This window comes from Berghia stephanieae, chromosome 2 (assembly GCF_034508935.2).
Source record: "Berghia stephanieae isolate SIO BIC M18660-M18661 chromosome 2, UCSD_Bste_1.3, whole genome shotgun sequence".
Taxonomy (NCBI): domain Eukaryota; kingdom Metazoa; phylum Mollusca; class Gastropoda; order Nudibranchia; family Aeolidiidae; genus Berghia; species Berghia stephanieae.
Window position 1 is genome coordinate 84067332 of NC_088361.1, and position 24834 is coordinate 84092165.

The window sequence follows — 24834 nt, forward strand, 5'->3', positions numbered from 1 at the left end:
TTGTGTTCATTTGTTTTATTATTATTAAGTAATCACAGATACATAGACCACAGTGAACCATACGTTATTTGTAATGTAAAATGAAGACTAAAGATCTTTATATACACTAAAACGGTTATAGATATCTAACGAAAACTTTAACATCAACATAATAGTGAAAATCTCATTTAAGTTGTGAGACTTAGATGCACTCTTTCACTTTCATAAGATAATGAATTTTTCTATCTACTATGATCTATAATCGTTTTGGTGTGTATAACTAAATATCGCTCCAAAGTTTGACATGAACTTCACCATGATTTCAAATTTGTCTGTCATTCATCCCCATACATTTAAGGGTGTTAGACCCCAAGACAACAGAAGTAGTCCTTCAGAGTCATTAGGCCCATGGAGCCGGAGTTTATCCCAGTTTCTATAGCATAAAACAGGACAATAGCAATTGCTTGCTACCCTTGAGTAGGATGCTTGTCTATCACATAGTACTTTCTGTCAGATCCAACAATCCTAGCTACCCATTCACTGCTGGTTGGACATGGGGGGTTAGGAAAAAATCTCGACTTCACCCGGGATTGATCTCAGTCCCTTTGCTTGCTTGTGAAGTGAGTGCTCTACCAACTGAGATATCGGGACCCCCAAGACTAATGAAACTGGCTTAAAACTCTGGCCAGAAACAGGTCAGTGTAATGGCATTAGAAAAAAGTCATTGTCAAGTTTTTGCTTCAATCAACTTCTAACAAGCAGCTGTAGGTTATGAATCACACTTGTTTGTTTTTAATGGCTTTACAGCGCTTGTTACACATTTATGTCATATCAGCATCAGTAAAAGGGAAGATTGGATAGTCTAAAAATTCTAGATATACAACTAAAACCATACAAGAAAAACTAAGACTAATATAAGGGGAATGGTAAAATTAAAAAGATATGTAGATTCCAAGAACATATCATCAATGCACTTAGTTTGAGATCACCTAAAAGTCTCATCCAGACACAAGCAACAGGATCCCACTATGAGGAACACACTCAAATGCTTACATTATACTGTTATATTTATACGATACCGATACTTTACTTAACAAGTATCGCCCTCTTCTGAAATAAACATAAACAAGATGGCTGCCTTTCTTTACCTCATTCTAGAATTAAGTACAAAATATAACATGGTGTCAGAATTCAGACGGACATAGCTTAGAAAATCATTTCAAGTGAAGGAAAGTACTTCAGTATTGTGATTATAAGAATAAAACTAAGTAAACTTAAAAAGAGTTATATAAAACTCAACTCCTACTATCAAACGGGACTCTCGACTTTGCAGTTTTAGTGACGGTAGCAGTATCGATACTGGTTAGTCAGAACTCACAACCCGATCTTTCACCAGGAACGGCTGCGAAACGATTGAAACGCACTATACGTCATACAGCTTGTAGAGGTGTCCAAAATGGCTCCAAGTCTGAAATTAAAACAACCAGACGAGATGGACTTCACAAACAGTAGAGGAAAAACATTGTTGGAAAGATGGCGTGGGTGGAGGAAGACTATAGAACTCTATGTTGGCCTAGCCACACGAAGAAGCAGAGAAATGTTCCGCAGTGCTATATATAATTGGACAAGACGGTCGAGACATTCACTCAACTTGGACAAACAGTGATATATGAAAACTCACTACAAGCTTTGTTGGACGGTTTTGAAAAATACTGCAGCCCAAAAACCAATATCACCCTCGAGCGTTACAAATTCAATTCCCGAAATCAAGAAGAGACGGAAACTATTGAAAATTATGTGGTGGAGTTAAAGAAGATGGCAAAAAACTGTAACTTCAAGACACTGGAAGATGAACTCATTCGAGATAGGATTGTCGTGGGAACCAATTCCCAGACAGTCAAAGAAAGACTCCTAAGAGAGGGGCAACTATCTCTAGAACAAGCTGTTGATATCTGCAGAGGAGAAGAGCAGTCACGGAAAGGAATGAAAATGATGGATCAAGCAAGGGAGCAGGAATGATGGCGTTCTCAATGCCATAAGAAAGCCAACAACTCCAGTACAGCCTAAACAAGGGGCATCTAATGTCTTTTCTTGCCGAAACTGTGGCCGGGAGCATGGTCCACGTTCATGCCCCGCATATGGAAAAAAAGAGTAGCAAGTGTGGTAAACCCAACCATTTTCAGGCTGTTTGCCGATCAACAGAATTCCAAAACAGGCGTAGGAGAGTGCATGAACTTGACATAGATGACGGTTCAAGTGAAGAAGATCAAGAAAAACAATTGTTTGTGGCAGCAATTCAAACGAAAACAAAAAGGGACGGCAACCAAGCTTATATAACAGCAGACATCCACGGAGTGTCAGTGCGCTTTAAAATAGATACAGGAGCCCAGGCCAACGTCTTGCCGTTAAAACTGTTCAATAAAATCAATGGACACAAAAAGCTAGATATGAGATCTACAAAAAGCAAACTCCTGAGCTACACAGGTGACATTCTAAAAACAAAAGGAATGTGTCAGATGGAGATAACGGGCCTGACAATTCCTTTCTTTGTGGTGGACACACAGGAAGAAGCAATCCTGGGGTTAGAAGCTTCGGAAAATTTTAATCTTATCAAAATCATGATCGTAAACAATGAGACGGATCCCGAACGTAACTCGGAATCAAGTCAATTTATGAATGAATACAAAGATGTCTTCACAGGAGTTGGAAAACTGAACGAAGAATATGAAATAAAAATAGAAGCAAATGCAACACCCGTTGTTCATCCACCAAGAAGGATCCCATTTGCTGTTCTAGACCGAGTGAAAAAAGAGCTGGACAGGATGGAGAAGTTGGGTATCGTCAAGAAAGAAGACGGTCCAACGGAATGGGTCAACAGTATGGTGGTTATTGAGAAGAAAAATGGTACATTGAGAAGCTGTATCGATCCCAAAGATCAAAACAAAGTAATAAAACGGGAACACTATGCTATACCATCCACAGAGGAAATATCAGCAAAACTATCTGGTGCAAAATATTTTTCAAAGTTCGACGCAGCATCAGGATTTTGGCAAGTCCCACTCAACGAACATAGTCAAAAGCTGTGCACGATGAACACACCATTTGGCAGATATTCATTCCAGAGGCTTCCATTTGGTATAAGTTCAGCCCCAGAAGTATTCAATAAAAGAATGAAACAGATATTCGAAGGAGAAGAAGGGATTGACAGTTTTTTCGATGATATGTTAGTGTGGGGTAAAACAAAAGAGGAACTGGCACAAAGAACTAAAAAATGTTTAGAACTAACAAGGACAGCCAATCTCACGTTTGGGAAAGAAAAAAGTGTTGTGGAGAAGCAGAGTCTAAAATATCTTGGTCACATCATCAGTGCAGAAGGAACCAAACCAGATCCAGAAAAAATCGAAGCAATCACTGAAATGGCTGTCAATGACAAGAAAAAGCTCCAGCGATTCCTAGGAATGGTAACATATGTCGGAGGTTACATTCCACATTTGTCAGAAATCACGAAACCACTGAGGACACTGCTAGAAAAAGATGTCTTGTGGTACTGGGGAAAGGAACAAGAGAAAGCTGTAAGAAAGATTAAATCACTAATCACGGAGAGCCCAACGTTGAAGCATTACGACCAAACCAAAGAAGTGGTCATTACAGCAGATGCCAGCCAATATGGATTGGACGCAGCACTGATGCAAGAAGGACAACCAATTTGTTATGCATCCAGAAGCCTAAATAGCGCTGAGACAAACTATGCGCAAATCGAAAAAGAGATACTGGCTATCGTGTTTGCCTGTGAAAAGTTTCACCAATATATCTACGGTAAACATGCGTTGGTAGAAAATGACCACAAACCCCTATAGTTTATTTTCAACAAGCCAATGAACAAATGCCCTCCAAGAATCCAGCGGTTTTTACTGCGTCTTCAACGTTACTCAATAACGCTCAGATACGTACCAGGCAAAAATCTCACTTTGGCTGATACTCTGTCAAGAGACCCGAGAGCGAGATAGAGCAAGAAGCAGAGCTGATACTGCATAACATCACTGCAGATATCTCTATGTCTTCAGAAACAGACAGGACCATACAGGAGCAAATCACAGAAAGTGAACAGTTGTCAAAGCTGGTGAAATACATAAAAAATGGATGGCCCGACAACCGTGCTGAAGTCCCAACAGAAATCAGAATGTTCTGGGAGGTGAGAGACAGACTCACGTATATGGAAGGGAAAATCCTGAAAGGAGAGCAATTATTTATACCTCCAAAGATGAGAAAGGAAATCTTGAAGAAAATTCATGAAGGACACTTAGGGATTGACAAATGCAAACGACGAGCTCGCCAATACCTATATTGGCCACGAATGGCACAAGATATTGAAGAAGTTGTCTCTCAGTGTGAAAGATGCCTCACTCACAGAAACAAGCAGCCAAAGGAAACACTGAAGCCTCACAACATTCCAGAATACCCCTGGCAGAAAGTAGCTTCGGACATTTTCACAATGAATGGGAATAATTATGTCTTAGTGGTGGATTACTTGTCCAAGTTCGTGGAATTAGCTCTTCTGAACAATATTAAAAGTTATAATCTCATTCTGCACTTGAAATCAATTTTCAGTAGACACGGTATTCCCGAAATTCTGATTACCGACAATGGCCCAAATTACGCAAGTGAAGAATTTAAATTGTTTGCAACAGCTTGGGGAGTACAACATATCACGAGCAGCCCCAGGTACCCGCAAAGTAATGGGTTGGCGGAAAGAAATGTGCAGACAATCAAAAGACTGCTGAAGAAATCAGAAAATGGAGGCGATCCAGACTTAGCCCTTCTTAATCTCAGAGTGACACCCTTGAAAGACACACTATGGCCTGCGGAGTTACTGATGGGCCGAAACCTGCGCACAACATTACCGTCAAGCAGAACATTATTGAAAACACCAAAAACTGAAATCGCCCAACAAGCGATGCGGCAAAACCACAAGGCTCAAGTGAAATCCTACGCCGGAAAGCGAGAACTTCCGCCAGTAAGGCCAGGAGATGACGTATTCATACGGAGCAGCGACGATAAAACGTGGCGTCCAGCCAAAGTTGTAACACCAACCAATGAGCCACGCTCCTTCGTCACATCTTGCGAAGGTACACACTTCTGCAGAAATAGAAGAGATATCTTAAAGCCCTTGCCAAACTGTCCGAGGCAATCATCAACACCGACTTCGTCTGGGAACAACGAACGTTCGACAAACCAGCCAAACGGACAGGCGGAATTACAATCCGACGAAACACCAACTACTGAGGTACCTCCTACTTCGACTTCAACATCGACACCCTATCAAAAAACACGCAGAGGCCGATCCATTCGTCCACATTCGAGATACAGACATTCAAATGAGGGCGAGTAGTTTTAGCTTTATATCAATGTGGAAACCTTGTGCCCGTGACTGGAAGGTTGTCCAATAAAACATTGTGTTTTATTTTTGTAAAGAAACTAGTGTTATAATAATGTGGAAACCTTGTGCCCGTGACTGGAAGGTTGTCCAATAAAACATTGTGTTTTAGATTTGATAAGGAAAAACTAACAGTGAACTTCATGTCATTATTCGTTCACCTAGTGGAGGAGGGAAATACAGAGCGGCACCTGTGAAAAGAACTTTGACCTTATTATATGTTGTCTTGTTTTTTAAAATATATTCTGTTTGTTTCAATTCCCTGAGAAAGGGAGATGTTATATGTATACGATACCCATACTTACTTAACAAGTATCGCCCTCTTCTGAAATAAACATAAACAAGATGACTGCCTTTCTTTACCTCATTCTAGAATTAAGTACAAAATATAACATATACCAAAAACTATTATACTTTTAACTGCCCCCCCCCCCCCCCCCCCCCCCCGGCCAAGAAGACAAAAAGCATAGAACAGATAAAAGGCATTGTCAAGACTTTGTGTCAGGAAGCTTCTAACCATAGCTACAGGTTACAAAAGACACTTAAGTTGACAGCACCTGATGAGATATTGTTAGTGGAGTGAAAAACATTCATTGTGTGGCTCTGTGGTCTAGTGGTATGACACTCGCTTTCGGATCGGAATGTCCTGGGTTCGAGCCTCGCGCTCGCCCCATAGTTGAGTCCTTGGAAAAGGCTCTTTACTCACATTCTCTTACGTACTCAGGTGTAAAATGAGTACCTGGCCGCTAATAGCGTTGCCTTTGTCCGAAAAATTGTAATATCGCCTAACAGGCGTCATGTCCTGTCCTACATGTTAAATGTTGCTGTTGACCAAGGACCCCTTGTAAAGCGCTTTGAGCACATTTAGTGGATATTGCGTTATATAAAAGCTCTTTTTAAAATTATTATTATTAATATCCTAACCATCTCCTTGATTCTTTTACATCATAATAGGCTTGAGAAAAAAAATGGGTTTTATTGACTTTGATCAAATTTCATGTACACCAAAATCTCGAGTGCAAATTTAAGTTAGATCAGCCCTAGAAGAGTATAGATGCATCAGGCCTGACATATGACTTAACTTTGCGTATATGCTACTGAACATATCTTGAGATCGAAATCAGTAACTCTCTCAATGTAAAAGCCAACACAGAGGAAAGAGTGAAGATGACTCCTTACTAAACATTGGTACTTTGTATTTAGTGAAATGCTAACTCATTTCATATTATGCCACACATTCGCTATAAAATCTACTTCCTAATGAAACTTGTGTTGAGATCAATCTAAGTACGTGGAGTAATCTCAGCTTCATGTTATTAATGAAGCAGATGTTTATGATTAAATAAAAGTTCAATCTGATGTTATGCAAGTGATCTTCATTGGTTTACTGTATTAAACATAACCCTCAACTGGTTATGGGCCCAGGCCAACACATTTATGCCATTATTTAACCAGATAGAATTTACTTAATAATAATAATAATAATAATAATAATAATAATAATCATTATTGTCCAGAAGAAAGGCAATTCGTGTTGTGTTTATTCAATCTGATAGTTATAGAAGTGATCTTCATTGGTTTACTTTATTAATAATAACCCTCAACAACTAGTAATAATTCCACAGTGGAAGAATTAATTTCATATGGTGAGAATCAAGCAATATTTATTCATGTTTCACATAACATTCTGATTAGATTTTTCTTCTTTTCACTCCAACTTCTATACAAGGCAAGTAAACATATACCCTTGGCCAACAATCATAAAGATGAGCACACATCATAAAGGCTGAGTGGGTTCTTATTACTGATGAAAATGATTTCTTTCTTGCCTTCTTCTGTCTTGGCTTAAATGATAAAGAAAATCAAAAATTAATTAAATAATTAACAGACAAACAAAAACAAAGAAATTCTAGAAATAAAGGTGGTCGTTTTCTTACCCTTGATTTACCATGACCTTAAAAAAAGGGTTGCAGTAGACTTTTGAATAGTTTATTTTAATAATTGAACAAAAACTAGTCGCAGGTTCATTCCAAAGAAAAATTAAAAATCAAATTGAATAAGATAATAGTGTCGAAAATCTGGTCTGGGCATTGTTTCATTGGGAAAGGAACTTTACACCATCTCCTCACTAGACTCAGGTGTCAGTCAGCACCTGGCTAAGGCAGTGACAGAATATGTTAAGAGTGCAAATAAAAACAGGATGTATCCATGGGGCGAACTAAATGAATAAGAAAGTTCGCCAATTGGGGAAATAAATGAACCACTGTGAAGCTCTTTGAGCACGGTGAATCAATTGAAATGTGTATAAATGTTCATTTCTATCTTATCATTAATCAGGATTTCATATAAATTCATATTCTTATATAGTCTGAATGTGAACAAAAAATCACTATCTCTAAACAGTAAATATGTTCATCAAATGAAGAACAAAGGGCTATTGTTATGTCAGGCAACATACCTCTTTCATGCTGAATCCAATTTCTGTCTATGTAATACTGGAGGCACGTTTTAGTTTCCTTTTCAGAATATTCCGGAACCAAAATAGGCACAAAGGGATCAAAAAATTCATAGCCCTGAAATTATCAGAATGAGCAAAGGTGAAAACCATGCTATCTACCTTTCAACATGAATACAAAATTTATATCAAGTTTTCAATATGCAGTCTCATTTTCATAAACTGTTGAGAAATTATATGAATCAACAAAATCTGACTTTAAATTTCTCACCAGGGTAGGGTAGCAAGTTTCAAAACTGCCCTACATATCATGCAATCTATAACACAAGTCGTTTCACGCGTCAAAGGGAGTTAACTGGTAGTATAAAATAAATGTGAAATCAATGGAATTCAAAGAATAAAAATCAGCCTCTTCAACTCTAATTTTAACTTAAAGACTTATATTGTAATGGAAAAAGGAAATAACCATCATCCAAATCTATATCATAGTATTTTGGCCATCTTGTAATACACAACTAGAACAGACTAAGAAAACACTAATCGCTCATTATGTCAAGTATAATATAATCTTACCTCTGAACCAAAAACTACAAATTGACACCACAACTAAATGCTAAATTGAGAAAGTCGAGTCTTTTCTTTTTATTCAAGTACAAACCTCTTGTCCTAGGAGATAAAGTGGGGTGTAATTGTCTCTATATCCTGTTGCCTCAATTTCCACTGTGCACACTGCAGCACCATTACTCTGAATATGGACAACAGTAAAATAAATAATTAATCTCAAACTCAAAATTGACATTGTACATTATAAATCTGCGCTTATGATGTAATTCGGGTCTTACACCAATGCTTCTCTTTTTTTAAATGTATATCAGAAATTACAAATAAAATTACAAAACAAAACAAGACAAAAAAAAACAACTAAAACACAAAATCATAACAAAAGCAAAAATAATAAAATAAATGCACACCAATCAAATATTTGCCTATTAAAATTTCATTTTTAAAAATAATCTAAAGTGAAGATCAAAAAGAAAATTCCAAAAGTTAAAAAAACAAATGACAGCAATCAGCATATTTATCTTTTTCAATGCTAGAATCTTACCCACGTAGGTTCCATCATTTTTTTCATATTATGTACTAAAGAGATTTCATGAGGTTCAATCTGGAAAGAGGCAAAACATAATCATGTTATAAATCTTGACACATTAAAAAAAAAGAAAAAAGTTTTCAAATATATTGACATACTCACGTATATACAAACTCAAACACATACACACACACACAGAGAGAGAGAGAGAGAGAGAGAGAGAGAGAGAGAGAGAGAGAGAGAGAGAGAGAGAGAGAGAGAGAGAGAGAGAGAGAGAGAGAGCAAGAGAGAGAGAGATAAAGAGAGAGAGAGATAAAGAGAGAGAGAAAGAGGGAGAGAGAGAGAGAGAGAGAGAGAGAGAGAGAGAGAGAGAGAGAGAGAGAGAGAGAGAGAGAGAGAGAGAGAGAGAGAGAGAGAGACCAAACACCCTCCCATCCCCCAATCCAAATAAAAATAAAACAACAATGAAAAGAACATTCTTATTTTTAAAATAGCAAAAATGATACAAAACGCGGAAAATTGGGTATTGGGTATCAAAACAGATCATATAATTGACAATACTTCAACAGTCTGCCCTTTTAAAATGGCAGATTTTGATAAATATACTTTAAACAACAATAATGATGGGGATTATGACCACAGTCTTAATAATATAAAATTATGAAATTACCACTTTTTTTTCTGAATTCCTCAATGAATGGTTGTTCTCCCAATGAACAAAGAAACCATTGACTGCCTCTACAGAGACCAGGACTTTGAATCTGCAAATTCAAGAAGAAATAAATGTAATAAAGGGTTGTTATAGGACATTAAATCATTTATATATCTCGTCTTACATCCAAATAAAATAAAAATGTTTAACAAATAATATAATTAACAGTAACATCAAGTATTCTTTTATACATTCTCTTTGGAATATATTTGGAACTTATAGGATATCAATATGCGGAATATTGTTAACAAATGGAAGTCAAATTTTTAAAAAAAGAATCTGCCCCAACACCAATGGCTCAAGGCTTCTGCATTCCAGGTGGATGTGTTCACTGATAACACCATCAAAGCAAGGGTAAAATTTCATGCTTAAATTGTCCATAACAAAATGCATGCATGTGATGCTGAGATCTCAATACTGTTTCTGTACCAAGAACAAGCAAGTCAATTTACACAGCAAACGATAACCTGGAGGAAAGATGCCCCATGCATAGATTTACACTTCATAAAAACTCAATTGAAGCACAGAAGCACAGTTGCTTTTACAGACTTCAAATTGTGTAATTTAAAACAACCTAAATCTGACTGCGATGTGATCAGCAAATTGTATAAGAATATTACCCTGAACTTTTGGCCTGCAGTCGTAGTTCTTTCAAAACAACACCCATAGCATCACTGGAAAACTTTAAACGATTCAAACCCTGGAGGAAAAGAATTAAAAAATATTGCTATAATATCAAATGATTATTTTAATTTAAATTCCTTTTTGATGTGTGGTGCATTTTTTTTTTTTCGTTTAAACACTTTGGCTCAATTTAGAACAATACAACACACTTTTTTCAGCTTCAGTAAGTGGGTCAAAATAATTTTATACATTTTGTGTTTGTCAACATTATAAAATGTTGAATTATTTTTAATTATTATATTTTTACTCACAAAGTTAATAATTTCATCCAACGGCGTTCCTATTTCGGCCTTTTCTCTCCTAGTCCAAACATATTCTGACGTAGTCTGAAAGTATATTCACATCACGATTTCTAAACATATTTATAGCAGAATTAACAATTGTTGAAAAATAAAAAATCTTTTAATTTTTGGCAGAATCTTTAAATTCAATTAAATTGTATAATCATTATCATACATTGTTAAGATGAATCTCTTAATACAAAATATTTTTTTAAAATCTACACAGCATGAACAATTTATGCTGACTGAATTTAAGACTGAAAAATATAATGTACAAATTATGAATAAAAGAACAACAAGAATATGACAATAAATTGAGACCAACAAAAAATTTTCCATATTCAAATAGATTGTAAATATGAGAAAAACTGGTTACTTTTATGTCTGTGAGTTTTCCTTGATTTTGAAGCCTAAAATAACTGAGCCACTCTGCAGCATCTGTCGGGAGATCTATACGACCAGACTTGTAAGATGACTCAGCAACCTCCTTCCTAAACCCCCTCACCCAGTTTGAACCTGTAAGAATAAGATACAATGCCTTTGTCAAAAACATTTTTTGTTAACATAAATCTGGGATGATCCAAAATCACAATATTATTATATAGTTATAAGATGACATAACAGATGAAACAAGGCAAAATCAATATGAATTACAAACAGATTTAGTCTAGATTAGGACTGTGACTGAAAAATCGTGTTCTGTTCATTGAAGTTCATGCTAATTCCTTGTGTGACGTTTGTGATCAGGATCCCAAATTATCAACTAAAATGCAGCTGCCTTCCTTCAACGCACCTCATTTAAAATATCAAAGATGCAAATAAAGACTATTCTTTTATAATAAAAACAATTCAAGAGTTCTTTTGCTTGTTGGTAAATAATATCTTAAAACTTGGAAATACACGACCAAATAATATCATTGTTTTTTGGGGTTTTTTTTTTCTGGGAATATGGTTGAATAGAATAACAAGTTAATATGTGCGACTGGCATTAATATCAACTTTGTTACTAAAGCAAAATATATTTCAAAATAAGTAAGTTGAATGATTGAGCCTAAGCGATCAAAATATTGATTAAATTTCCATTCTTTTTTTTTTTTTTTTAGTTTGCAAAAACAAAAACAAGTATTAAGTAATTTTAAAAAATCAAACATATACATACCCCATGGTACATGAACTATGATCCAACCATTTCTAGAGCAACAGTGGACTACATGTAATAAGCAATTGGATTTTCCACTCCCCTTTGTTCCATCTTTGCACAATATAAGGAAACAACACAGTTTGAAATGCAGAAGATATAATTGAAGCAAATCGTCTGGAAATTTTCTAAATCAGGAAAGATCTTACCTTGGATTTTCTTTGTTGTTGTTTTAACTCCAGACAGAAATAAGACCAACACATTTATAAACAATCAAACAATAACAGCGCCACCACCAACATCAACAACAACAAAATCATATTCTTAAACTTTCATAAAAATACATTGGAATACGATCATGTCATTAATGTTAAAATCTTAAGCTAAGCCCTCTAACTTTATACACACATTCGTAATATACAAACACTTACATCGTCCCAAAAAAATTTTTTAAATACAGAATAGAATTTTTTTTTAAATCAACCAAGCATATTTCTCACAAAATGAATAAATATTGTGACGAGTTGAAAAAGACTATTATCCTATATTTTTCCAATATTGAACTTTGGGTAAAAATTTAAAAAAACGGTGATGGTCAAAATCTTCAATGGAAATCAAACACGAGAAGTGGAAAAGAAAAGGATACACAAAATGAATTTGTTTATAGGATGATCATAATTCATGTGTTGTAAATACCCCTGAAGCTCTAAAGAAGGTTCCCTGACCATGAAACATGCTTCATTGAATGTTTTTATCTGGAGAAAAAAAATATTCAAAAAGATATGTAAAAATAGCACACTCATAAAATGTCATCAACAGTGAAAGAGATGAAAACTCTATTTATTAAAAATCTACACAGAAAAAAGTGGAATATAGTAAATGTGCATCCCAGGTACTCAATGGGTGTATCAAGTTATAGTGACAAACATGTAAATAATGATTAATTTATTGGACGACTACTTACATACACTGTATAACTGATCCTTTGCTTTAAGAAAGGCATTTTTTTTCACTGTAATCAGAGTAAACGCATATATTTCAAAAAATTGTATAACTCTTAGAGCATGGTATTCAACATGGATAATCACTAAATAAATAACATTTTAAAGAATTTCTTAAGAAAATCAGAAGAGTCGTCAACTTGGTGTAGCCAATCAAATTGACACAAAGGCAAATGGGATTAAATGATAAAGTATGACAAATCAAGCAGTTACTTTATTCGAATCGATAAATCTGGAGAGAGAAAAATGAGTATATCGAGTTGAGCAAATTTATGGAACCAGTAATGTGATGCATTATTGATTACTAGAACTTACTAAACGCTGTTGAAAAGGATGTACAAATCTTTTGAGGACTGTGTTCATCTCAATTTCATTCACTTTGTAGAACAAACCAACATGATCCATTGTGTGTCGTCTCTACATAAGGAAAATACAAAGATTGAATACAATTTGTATTGCTTTGATCGGGTTGCATTCATTATTTCAAGCTAGAGTAAATCTTAATTTTGCAAATGTTGTTAAATTAAAATAAAAGACTATCCAATTGTAATTAGTTCAATTATCTACTACTTATCATAAATGTAAATAAAATAAAGAAATTAGGGAGCAGGCACCGATGTAAGATAAAGATCTGAACAAGTGTGTATGAAAGGCACCAAAAAGTAAGAAAGAAAAATACAAGAAAAAAATACATTCTAAAAAAATCAGTCTGCCTTGACTGGGGATCAAACCTCAGACATTCAGACAATTTCAAATCAAGGGCTATGGTTCGATCCCCAGTCGAGGAAGACAGATTTTTTGGGATGGTTTTTTTTCTTGTGTTTTTCTTTCTTGCTTTGTCTGGCATCCAAAACACAACTCAGTTGTACATTGTCATGATCAACTAGGTAGAGTAAAATGCTTGCTCATCAATCAGAGCATCAGATGAGATATACTTGAATTTGCAACAACAAAAATTAACAAACATTGATGTAAGCAATTTACCATATAACAATTAAGTCCATTCAAAACCAATTACAAACACTCATATAGCACTCCAAAGAATCCAGCAAACTTCCTTACAACAACATTCAAATTTTTTAAGATGTCAAATATATTGGTGACAGATTCTATTTGTGAAAAACTGTCTATGATCTAAACATAAATTGACTACAAACCGGATCTTCTTCCAGTGTCCTAAACACTGGAGCAGCTTTACTTGAAGCCAATCTTGATGGCAGCTTAAGTATACCATCTGAAATGAAATGATGATATCGAAAAAATACATAATCCTGGATAATAATAATACATAATTATATTTTACAGATATTTTAAAATCATATTTACAATCTGGCTCAAATTACAAAAATGTGCTATTGTCTTGTGTCCAACATTGTCTAATATATATATATATATATATATATATATATATATATATATATATATATATATATTATATATATATATATATATATATATATATATATATATATATATATATATATATATATATATATATTATATATATACAAATATATATATATATATATACAAATATATTAGAATGTTTTAGGTTATTCATTGTTCCTTCAAATATAACAATATTAGATTTCGGTCCATTTACTAAAAAATATTTCTGGCCAGATCAAAAGTATTCATGAACACTTTTGATTGGGATCCAAGATGCCTGACTCCTATTTGCTGCTTGTATTCGGTCGACCCAGGATTCATACACCGGTTCTCACAGCCCTAATGCCTCATGAGTAGTAACTGTAGTAGTGTAGTGTCATGTAGTCTTAGTCTTCGTGGGTTCTTCCAATGGAGAGTGGAATCGGTTAATTGGATCGATTTCTGCATTACAGTGTTGTTTTGATTAAGCACCTTGCATTGTACTTAGAATGGGTAGTCTAATTCCAACCTATGGACAAGCTCAGATTAACCATTGCATTATTTGTCACAGTATCTGAATGGTTCTGGTATCATTTTAAAGAGCAAAGATCAAGTGCGATTGAAATCAATATAGGCACATTATGCCAAAAAATATAATTTGATAAAAATTACATCATTTTAAAACTTGTGTAATTTTTTTCAAAATCGATAGAGAAAAAGAATAAAAGAAAAGGTATCAAGATAATTCATTCGTCTAGTCTATGTCTATGCCAAATTTCATCAAGATTGAAGGTGGTGCAATATGTTTAGTTTTGGCCGCCAGTGATCAACCGTCCTTTCCCCATGCTAAAAAAGTCCAGTTTCAATCACCTGTCAGCTAATCGACAGGCTGTCCAGTCCAGTGGGGAAATTCCCAGTCACAGATTTTGAGCTTTTTGCAATTATCTAGATAGATCTACACGTCTAGTAAATTTTGAGTAGATATCTAGACGTCTAGAGTAAAATCATCATTATAATTATCATACATTATAACTTAACTCTAACTTTGGAATTGGAACCATTTTATTGCCATTTATCAATTCGCTGTGATTATCCCCAGACACCTGTCTGGGGATAACGAATTTTCATTATCCCCAGACGCATATTTGAAACTCCGCCCTTTTAAACAATTATCCACATTCCAGAATATGGAATGTTTCCAGATGCACATAGAAATCAGGAAAGTTAATAAAATATCTATAAAAACATAAAATTAACCAACATTAAAATCAGTTGTTACTACATATACACAATATGCGTCGACTTCAAAGTGGGTGTCATGGCCGAATGGTTTAGTCGTCTGCCTGGAAGTTTGACCATAATCGACGTTGTGGGTTCGAATCCTGGTAACGTCACTTTTTTTTTTTTTTTTAAATTCCGTCTTCTTTTTACAGAACGTTGAAAGGGATAGATGTCCCATCCATCCTCCCCCCACCTCTTTTTTTTTATTATTAACTCTTTAAGATTCAACCCGACAAAAACCGACGACATAATATTCATGGGCGGGGTAGCCAAGACTGGCCTCAGTAAGTAAAATCCAATCGTTGTGAAGGAAATGACAGGCCCTGTCACTGCCGCAGGGTGTTTTCAGCTTTGATTTTTATAAATTTGCCGACAGAAAAGAAAATATGTTTCAGAAATTGCGATTTAAATCCTATTTTATTTGCGGGTGAAAATCATTGACATTGCACTTTGTTTGGTAAAAATCGGTAAAAAATTACGACTTTGGTGATGAAAAATGACTTTGAAGACAAGTATTGTAAACTTTTAAAAATATTATGAATAATTTATAACTCCCTTATTTGTGGGTCGATTTTGTCATTCGAGGTATCAATTTTATTGTAATAAAGAGATAGGAACTTCAGAGTTATATTTTCTGATGCGAAATTATTACTTTGTAATTTTAGCACCAAGAAAAATAGTCGGTAAATAAATTTGTAACACCTCTTTGATAGACCGCCAGGGTCCGTTCGTGTAGAATTGTGAATCAAGCGTCTTCAAAGTCTTCGACCAATCACAGGCTATCTATCCAGCTGGCCGAAACAAAGACGCTTCTCCCCGTCGATGTATTATGCTATTGTTATGCAAGGAATATAACACCTTATTGAGTAGGCCTAAAAGCTAAAATCTAAAAGTAAAAAATATAATTCTGAGGAATTTGAAAGTCACATTGCTGAAATCAGCTTGAAAAAAGAAGTACATTGGTCTTTGTTTCATAAAAATCGGTTGAAAACCAACTGTTTTACGAATAAATTTGATTTTAAAAATTGCTTTTGTTTGTTTTAGCTTTTTTTAGCAACTTTTTTATTTATCGGCCGATTTTCTTGATTTTTATATCATTCTTTACATCTCAAAGAGACGAGAACAGTGATATACTTTGTTTGTTTCAAATGTAACTTGAACATAATTTGGCTTTTTTACCTATCGACCATGCCTGGATAATTTATTCAACAACGTGGCGATGTGACGCAACTATTCCATGGCCGTCTTCCACTGCCTAAACGATGATTCAATTCATTGTTGACGGCTGTTGACACGTGAGCTGCCAGAACGACCAATCGTTGAAGGGTCAAGATGCTCAGTAGCCAATCGTTCTTCGGTCAAAAAACTTAAGAACTCACGAGAACAAAAGTTTGAAATTTAGTGATGGACGGACCTATGAAATCGTTTCTGGGCGGAGTTTAACCATGAGTGACCGTAGAAAACAAAAAGGCGACTACAGATATCAAAGAGTAGGGTTATATCATCAAAGGATGTCTACATGATTGACATGGCCATATAGGGAACTCATTATCTACTCCCCCAAAAAGAATCTGAACACGAGAGGGTTAAACTCTCTCTCTCTCTCTCTCTCTCTCTCTCTCTCTCTCTCTCTCTCTCTCTCTCTCTCTCTCTCTCTCTCTCTCTCTCTATCTATCTCTCTCTCTCTCTCGTTTTTTTTTCTAGTTTCTAGCAAATATATTCATCCCCACTCCGATCTCAAATAGTGTCTAAAAAGAATAAATAATTAAAATGCAAACAAACAGAAATATTCAGAGAGCGACCAAATGGTCAGATAGAGGAGAAAAAAAAACAATAACTGTTTTAAAAATAAAAACAATTTAAGAAATTCATGCTCAGAAACGGAACATTTACATAAAGGTTTAGCAAACAAAAAAACTCTAAGGTTTAGGTCAAAATATAAAAAAAAAAGAAAAAGAGAGATTTCCCTCGGAGCAGGGAATAGTGTTAACAACAATAATAATAATAATAATAATAATAATAATAATAATAATAATAATAATAATAATAATAATAATAATAAAAATAATAGTAATAGTATGATAATAAGAGTATTAATAATAAAAATAATATTATTATTGATAATAATATAATAATGATTATGATGGTAATCGTAATAATAATAACATAACAATTATTATTATTCTTATTATTTTTATTATTATTATTATTATTATTCTTATTATTTTATTATTATTATTATTATTATTATTATTATTATTATTATTATTATTATTATATTATTATTATTATTATTATTATTTTTATTATTATTATTATCATTATTATTATTATTATTATCATTTGACCAAAACAAAACAAAAAAAAAACAATAATAGATCTAGAGCAATTTAAATAATGAAATAATATTATTGGAGAAATAAAAAATTCAACTGATTAAAAAAAACTCTTGCTCGGAACTCTGAACAAAAGTGAAAACAATGAAAATCAATTGGGAAGAAAGAAACAAAAAGAAAAAAAAAAAAAAAAAAGTGTGTGTGGGGGGGGGGGCGGTCGCGACAGGTTCGAATCTGTGCAGCTAAAAGGAGTAAAATGAAAGGTGGCCTAACCCACTGAGCTGTCTATCCACACCGCTATCGGAATATCTTAAATTCATATATGAGCTAAACATATTTCTACCATTTTTGCTTCCTTGTTTTGGTAGTTATTTTCATCTCTGATTCGAATAAAAATATGTTGTTGGATCTAGTTTTGTGGACGTGTGATACTAAATTGTATTGTCTTGTGCGAAGCAGACAGGAAAATAACAGGTGTCGGTTTTGGGCTTTGGGGCGAACACCACCATGGCCTAGGAATTCGTCCGCGAAATAAAAAATAATTCCCGGTCGTCCCCAAAATTGTGGCCAGAATGAGCAAATTATAGAAACAAGAGATGACCAATAGTTAACAGGTAGGTAGGTAGTGAAAATTTAAATGGTTGGTGGACTATGAACAGATTTGATGATTAACAACTTTCTTCCTGGTTGAAAATAAAAAGTCGAATTGCCAGTTTGACGTTTTCAGATCAAAGTAACAAAAGAAATTTCATTGATCCATTTACTTTAAAATAATTTTGTAAAAAGAGCTGGATTTGACATTTGATCACTATTTACTTTCATCTTGTGTTAAATATCACTTGATATATTAACTGTTTTGGGACACAACCACTAGTATTTTTTCCAGAATATTTGGTATTTTTCACGCCTGGTTTGGCATTTTGCATAAAATCTTACTGCCCACTTGCTACACATGCGTCTGGGGATAACCAATTTTTGTTATCCCCAGACAGGTGTCTGGGAATAATGACAGCCTTATCAATTAGTAAGTTAGTAAGGTGTATCATTATCATAAATGGTTTTAAAGCCCTTTCTGTCCGTGTAAAAATTATATTAATTTTTATTTTTGAAAAAATATCAAGCTACCTAGTTATAAATCATACCAACAAAAAAAAAAAGCAAAACACAATCAATATCACTAGATAGATCTACCAATAACAGCCATCATAATCAAATCATTAATTTCATTCATAAAATAATAATAACGACGAGAACGAGAGGATCGTCCCCATTTGATAATAAACTGAAAAATAAAATCGGAGTCGAGCGTTAACAATTCAAGAAGTCAGATAGATATAGCTACATGGTCATAATTTAATAGTAGGGGATGTTAGGACAGTAAATTAACTCACGTTTACTGATACCTGTCCTTGAAAAAGTCTTCAAAGGTGCAAACAATCGGAGCAGACAGGAGGCATCCATCTTGGAAACAAATCTGAAGGGGGCATAACTGAGAATTAACCTACAACTCCTGTTCGTCTCGTCGTCCGCTACTTTCTCTTTCACTATTTTCCACTCGAGAAAGAGATCGACATGAAAATGCGACTTCCACGGTTGTCTTTTCACAATACTAAAGAACGTATCCTGGTGGCGTTAAATAAAAGCAAAGCAACGATGCACCAGTTTCCCCGTGGTTATTTCTCAAGTGAGATTACAAGGGCGAGGGCTTGCATTTTACCAATTTCGTATTTTAACACAGTTCGACAGGTACAGTTATTAAGAGTGAAGTGCCACATCATTAACCACTTAAAATAGCCAACGATCACTGTCGATGTATAAATCATAAAAAGATTAAATCCTGCTAAGTCTCTTTTTCATCATTCAGACAAAATCGCAATTTTTAAATCTTATATTTAGTGCGTAAAAGAGGACAATGTTTGTCTTCTTTGCACCTTTGTGTTTTGGAAATTAAGTTACCTGGTGATTTCAATGTCACTTAGCAGGTTTTGAAAATTGCCTCCTTAATTATAATCTTCTCATTCTTTATTTAGACAGAAGGAAAGCTGATGCAAATGATTCATCCAATGAATGTGTCATGGTCCCAGAAAAATCATTTTAGTAAATCTCAACGTCACTGTGATGTACAGAATTTTGTGTATGTATCAATGTTTCAAGTCTTTTAACCATTGAATTATGTTTTAATGTCCACTGATAAAGTAAAAATATATATATAGAATATTTTTTATTTATATTAAAATAATTTATTTTGGGTTTTTTTTTTTTTCTTCTTGTTGTTTTAACAAAAGAGATAAGTTCAGATTGCAACAACTCGAATCTTAGAAATTGTTGTTGTGAATAAGACAAACTTTTCTAGCAAAAATACGGTTTTCAGAGCCAAAGTTACATCAACCTTTTGTGTATCGCACGGTGCTGGGCTCATTACTTTTCCAAATTGCTATTAATGACTAACCAGATGTAGTCAATCTTGCCTATTAGCTGGTTATTGCTTTCAATAGACATATTGGTAACACACAATATATCTGAGAAGACATTACAAACATACAAAAATGGGAAATCACAAGGCTGATGGAGTTCAATCCAGATAGATATGAAGTATTACGGGTAACCAGAAAGTGAAATCCCGTAAACAATGATTAATACATTCATTGTGGGAACACATTAGTATTGTCAAAGCCCCCCCCCCCCCCCCCCCCCCTCAAATCCTTGGCCCCTTTCATCACCAACAAATTTTTATTGTACCACTACATTAATGCATTAACCAAGAAGAAAGCTGACAGTAAGTCTCATCGCCCTGTTACAAAGAAACATCAGGTCTATGCCCAACCTACATTAAAGCCAGGTGTTACACAACTCTTGCAAGACCAATTTTAGAATATTTGTGTCCTGTTTCGGACCCTCTAATACATATGTATATCCATGAACTTGAGATGGTTCAGAAAATAAGAGCATCTGAACTCCATCAGAAAAGTACTATAGCTGTTATCATTGAGATCTGTTCCTTCTTTTTTATTTTATTCTCATTGTTGTGGATATTTTATTTTAATTTTCAGACCAAATAAATTGTCCGAAACACAGTATGAGGCTTTAGCAGAGGAGACGTTGCATTCCTTACAAGATTTTTTTGATACTTTGCCAGATGTTTGTGATTGTACAGATGAATATGATTCAGAATTCGGGGTAATTATTATAGATTTTGACTCATTGGGATAAAAAAGTCAACTCATAGCTCTCTTTCAGATAAACAAAGCAAAACAACCATACCCAATCTTACACCAGGAACCTAATTTATGCCTCATAAAAATTAGGGCCAGGGCCTTCTCCAGCTAATCCATTCCAGGTATTATCTTGGTAATGTTGTCACAGGCCTATATTATTATTATTATTATTATTAATTATTATTATTAGTCGTATTATTATTATTATTATTATTATTAAGTTATTATTGAGGGCTGACCACTGTATAAGTAGATAAGCAACATGCCTTGAATATTGTTTTACTTACAATCAGTATGCTCAAACATAAATCTGCATAAACTGAAATAGATAGCATAATGTTTTTTAATCTGTATACCAATATCCTGGTAAGTGAAAAAGAAGTTGTCCATTAGGTCAATCCAATCTGGTTTTCGTTGCGTTCAGTGACAGTAAGAATTTATAGCTAACTTTGGATAGGGTGCTCAGTCATTTGGAAATAACAACTTTTATTTAGATATTCTGCTTGGAGATCAGAATCGAAAAAAAAAATAATAAAAACTTGTGGATTTGAACCAGATCTGTTTGGCAGATAAGTACGGTACCGTATGTTATTTTTATGGATTCATCATGCATATTTGAACCAGGTCTGTTGGTTTGAGGGGATTATTCTCAGTTGAGCTCCCACTTCTCTCGTATGTAGTTGCTCTTTCTAATGTGTGGCTTAATTGTTCAGTTTCTTGTCATGTCACATTTGTCAACAAGCAATGTTTAGCATAGTCAGTGGTGAATGGGTCACTGTGTTTATGGAAAATTCTGGTTTCAATATGGTATCCTTAGTAATTTTCTTAACACACATTACCCCACTCGACTCAGATGTGAATGGGTACCTGGCTATGAACTGTGGTGAATATTGTAAGAGTATTAGTTTAAAATGGATGACTTATAGGCGATGGTACTGAATGAAATGGAAAAATGGTCTCATATGACATGTTGAATAAAATGAAACATTATGAAGAGCATTGAGCATGGTAAAGCTGTAAAAATGCACTTGATAAATGTTCATATTTTATTGTATTTTGAATATTCCTTTAAAAGAAGTTTGTTAATTTTTTATTTTAGACGGTTGCATTATATCATTTAGTTCAAAGTAATTTTCCATTCTTGTCCGCAGAATGGGGTTTTAACAATACATTTCAGTAAAGCAGTTGGGACTTATGTCATCAATAAACAGACACCAAATAAACAAATTTGGTTATCTTCTCCAAAAACGTAAGTAAGATTTTTGAAATCAACTCCTTCAGGCAAGAAAGACTGACCAATCTTTCAAAATACCGTGCATACCCATTCCTCATGTTTACAGATTCCTCCACATATTTATATATTTTGTCCTAGCAAAGATGAGGAATATGTGCTTCACTGTACATCAAAAATCGGTTGTCCTTATCCTATAGATAGCCTTTCTATTTAAAAGTGCCATTCCCTTAGTCATGTAGACTGATCTTCCCACATGTATTTTTTAACGTTAAGATGAAGAGAAATAAAAGAAATAGGAGTAGATGTGCTGTATATTTTACTCTTAGCAATTAAATAACAATAGTCAAATTGAATGGAAGCTTCAATTTAATTAACAAGACAACGGACGTTTCAGTTGTCCCCTTTGTCAACAAAACATGATGAATGAAGCATTCAAGACAAATGAGTGATCAGAGGTTGGCAATTAATATGCCTCTTTTTACAATTTGGCTGTGTTTTTGTATATTTTACTAGATGTTTATTTCAAATTGCAATTTGGTACTGATATTTTCCATGAATGTGTAAACAATGAATGAGAGTTTTGTCTGAATTAAAATATTTGCACTTTTGTACCCTTTTCTCTACATAGAGGCCCAAAGAGGTATGACTTTTGTGGAAATAGATGGATTTACCGACATGATGGGGTTGGATTGCATCATCTTTTGGAAGAGGAAATGTCAGAAATTCTAGGCTCCAAAGTATCTTTAAAGGACTGCAAGCATTATTCTTAAAGATAAAATAATATATATATTTTTTTTTAATTAAAAAATTATGTACATTTTGAAGCTGATGTCCATTGTCATTACCATTTTCATCACCATCTTCATAAACCCTGTTTTAATTGTCATGCCAAAATAGGAAGCCCTAAGTGCAGGTATGGGGGACATTTGGCCCCCATGACAAACAAAGAAAAACATATTAGAAAGTCCTATTTTCTTATTTGGGAGCCATTTGTGCCCCATGACTTAACTGGGGAAAATTATGTAAAAAATATTTTCTCGTTAAATATATTGGACTACATCATTTTGTTGTTTTGTGATGACGTCGTTCATCTATTTATTTAGTGACAACTTACCCGTGTCAATGTGGTTCACATCTTATTGGTAAACATGAAAACTAAATTAGTTAAATTTATTTTCTGTTTGCTGTCACCATGATGAGGGCCAATTTCAGTTTCCTACTTTATCAACTCTAATCAAGAATCATCCTAGTGAAATCATAATGTAGGCACTGTGAAAATAGAAGATGCATCTGAATAGTATTATTTGCCATAACTTTATTTGGTGGGGGGTGTTTAGGCAAACAATGGAAACAATGATGTCAAAAGATAGAATAATAGATATATAGATAAATAAAGGAATAAATAAACATGTGTACTGTATGTTATTTCCACTAATTTCTTGTGCTCAGTGCCTTTCCAAATGTTTCATTTATCTCCCCTCCCCTCCCCAAACGGGTCACATGAAACCAAATTTTCATTTCATAAGGTGCAACCCAATTGATAAACCCCCTTTTTCTTACAATACCCGTCACTACTCAAAGCCAAGTACTCCTTTCCATCTGAACCAAGTGAGTTCCTTACCGGAGAGTAAAATGCTTGGACCTAAGTATTTTGTGGTCTGAATAAACTATTCTGTCTCTCAACGTGCTCAAGATTACTTGATTCTGAGACACCAACACTCGGCCAGATGTTACCAGTAATTTTCTTAATGTTGTTGAATGGAATTAATATCCATTATTGTCATTGTTTAAATATCAAAAATTAAATTGTCTAAAATACAAACAAAGCTATTTTAAATTTTTTTTTTTTTTTAGATAGATCACTCCAATACATTCATTCGAAAATTTGACAAAACAAACAATCTAGTCCATTAGTGCTGCCTACTGAAAGGTATTTGGGGCTACTGGTAGGGGCCTGCTATTCCTCTACATCTGCTTTCCCCTTCTATGTCCTAGTCATGGAATGTAGTATGAGAATCGTTTAATTTGTTTTTATCTAGGCTGGAGTTCTTTGGATCTTGTTAAACTCTAGATGGCCTTAGGCTGGACTCATTAAACTAGCAGTTGGTTGCTGTTATCCAACTCTGATCCTTGCACCTTCTATCCCCCTATATGTTTGCCAACTTGCTTTTTGTCTTGGAATAAGATTACTTGGGTGTTTGTCCAGGCCCTGACGTCGAGTCCTTGGCTGGGAAGGAAACTGTCAAACATATAGTTATGATTTTGGGAGATAGTTTCCCCCTTCTAAATCATTTCTCTGTTATGTAGTCATACTTTTTGTTTTGAGTATATTATGATTTGTAAGCATTTTAGTGTATTCCTATATGAGACTTTTAGGTAATCTCAAACTAAGTACAGTGCACTCTGGATACGTCGACGTTGCCTAAGTCGATTTTTACCCAAGTCGATTTTTTTTCTTGGTCCCTCCCCCTTCGTCCTATATAACATTAGTAAAAAAAAAAAAACTCCACATAAGTCGATGTCGCTTAAGTCGATGTTCTTATCACTCATGACTACAATAAAATCACAAATAAACAAGTATTTCCATTGGTTAAAAAAGCTACCAGTAAGAATTTTCAGTGGTTAA

The 24834-nt window shown here is 34.3% G+C and overlaps 2 protein-coding genes across 2 annotated transcripts; one reads left to right on the forward strand and one right to left on the reverse strand.

Moving 5' to 3' along the window:
- Positions 1-19445, reverse strand: LOC144965687 (small ribosomal subunit protein mS29-like). Its single transcript, XM_078901278.1, has 13 exons — positions 19151-19445; positions 13932-14008; positions 13090-13191; positions 12420-12528; positions 11795-11887; positions 11012-11151; positions 10606-10680; positions 10291-10370; positions 9629-9719; positions 8974-9033; positions 8527-8613; positions 7872-7986; positions 1-7257 (listed from the first exon to the last, which is right to left on the reverse strand). The coding sequence occupies exons 1-13, from the start codon at positions 19218-19220 to the stop codon at positions 7172-7174; spliced, it is 1185 nt and encodes a 394-aa protein (XP_078757404.1). The 5' UTR covers positions 19221-19445; the 3' UTR covers positions 1-7171.
- Positions 19278-24034, forward strand: LOC144965688 (frataxin, mitochondrial-like). The gene is made up of 5 exons (XM_078901279.1): positions 19278-19505; positions 19790-19893; positions 20810-20936; positions 22126-22223; positions 22837-24034. Exons 1-5 carry the CDS (start codon positions 19332-19334, stop codon positions 22976-22978), a joined length of 645 nt encoding a protein of 214 aa, XP_078757405.1. The 5' UTR covers positions 19278-19331; the 3' UTR covers positions 22979-24034.
- Positions 24035-24834: the final 800 nt, after the last annotated feature.

Excerpts from the sequence above, each read along its gene's own strand:
- LOC144965687 (XM_078901278.1), bottom strand. The coding sequence starts at position 19,220 with ATGGATGCCTCCTGTCTGCTCCGATTGTTTGCACCTTTGAAGACTTTT. Across the intron at positions 14,009-19,150 it reads AAGGACAGGTATCAGTAAAC|ATGGTATACTTAAGCTGCCA; the intron begins GTGAGTTAATTT and ends ATTTCATTTCAG. Across the intron at positions 9,720-10,290 it reads CTGCAGGCCAAAAGTTCAGG|ATTCAAAGTCCTGGTCTCTG; the intron begins GTAATATTCTTA and ends TTGAATTTGCAG.
- LOC144965688 (XM_078901279.1), top strand. The coding sequence starts at position 19,332 with ATGAAAATGCGACTTCCACGGTTGTCTTTTCACAATACTAAAGAACGT. Across the intron at positions 19,894-20,809 it reads TGTGATGTACAGAATTTTGT|ACCAAATAAATTGTCCGAAA; the intron begins GTATGTATCAAT and ends TTTAATTTTCAG. Across the intron at positions 22,224-22,836 it reads TGGTTATCTTCTCCAAAAAC|AGGCCCAAAGAGGTATGACT; the intron begins GTAAGTAAGATT and ends TTCTCTACATAG.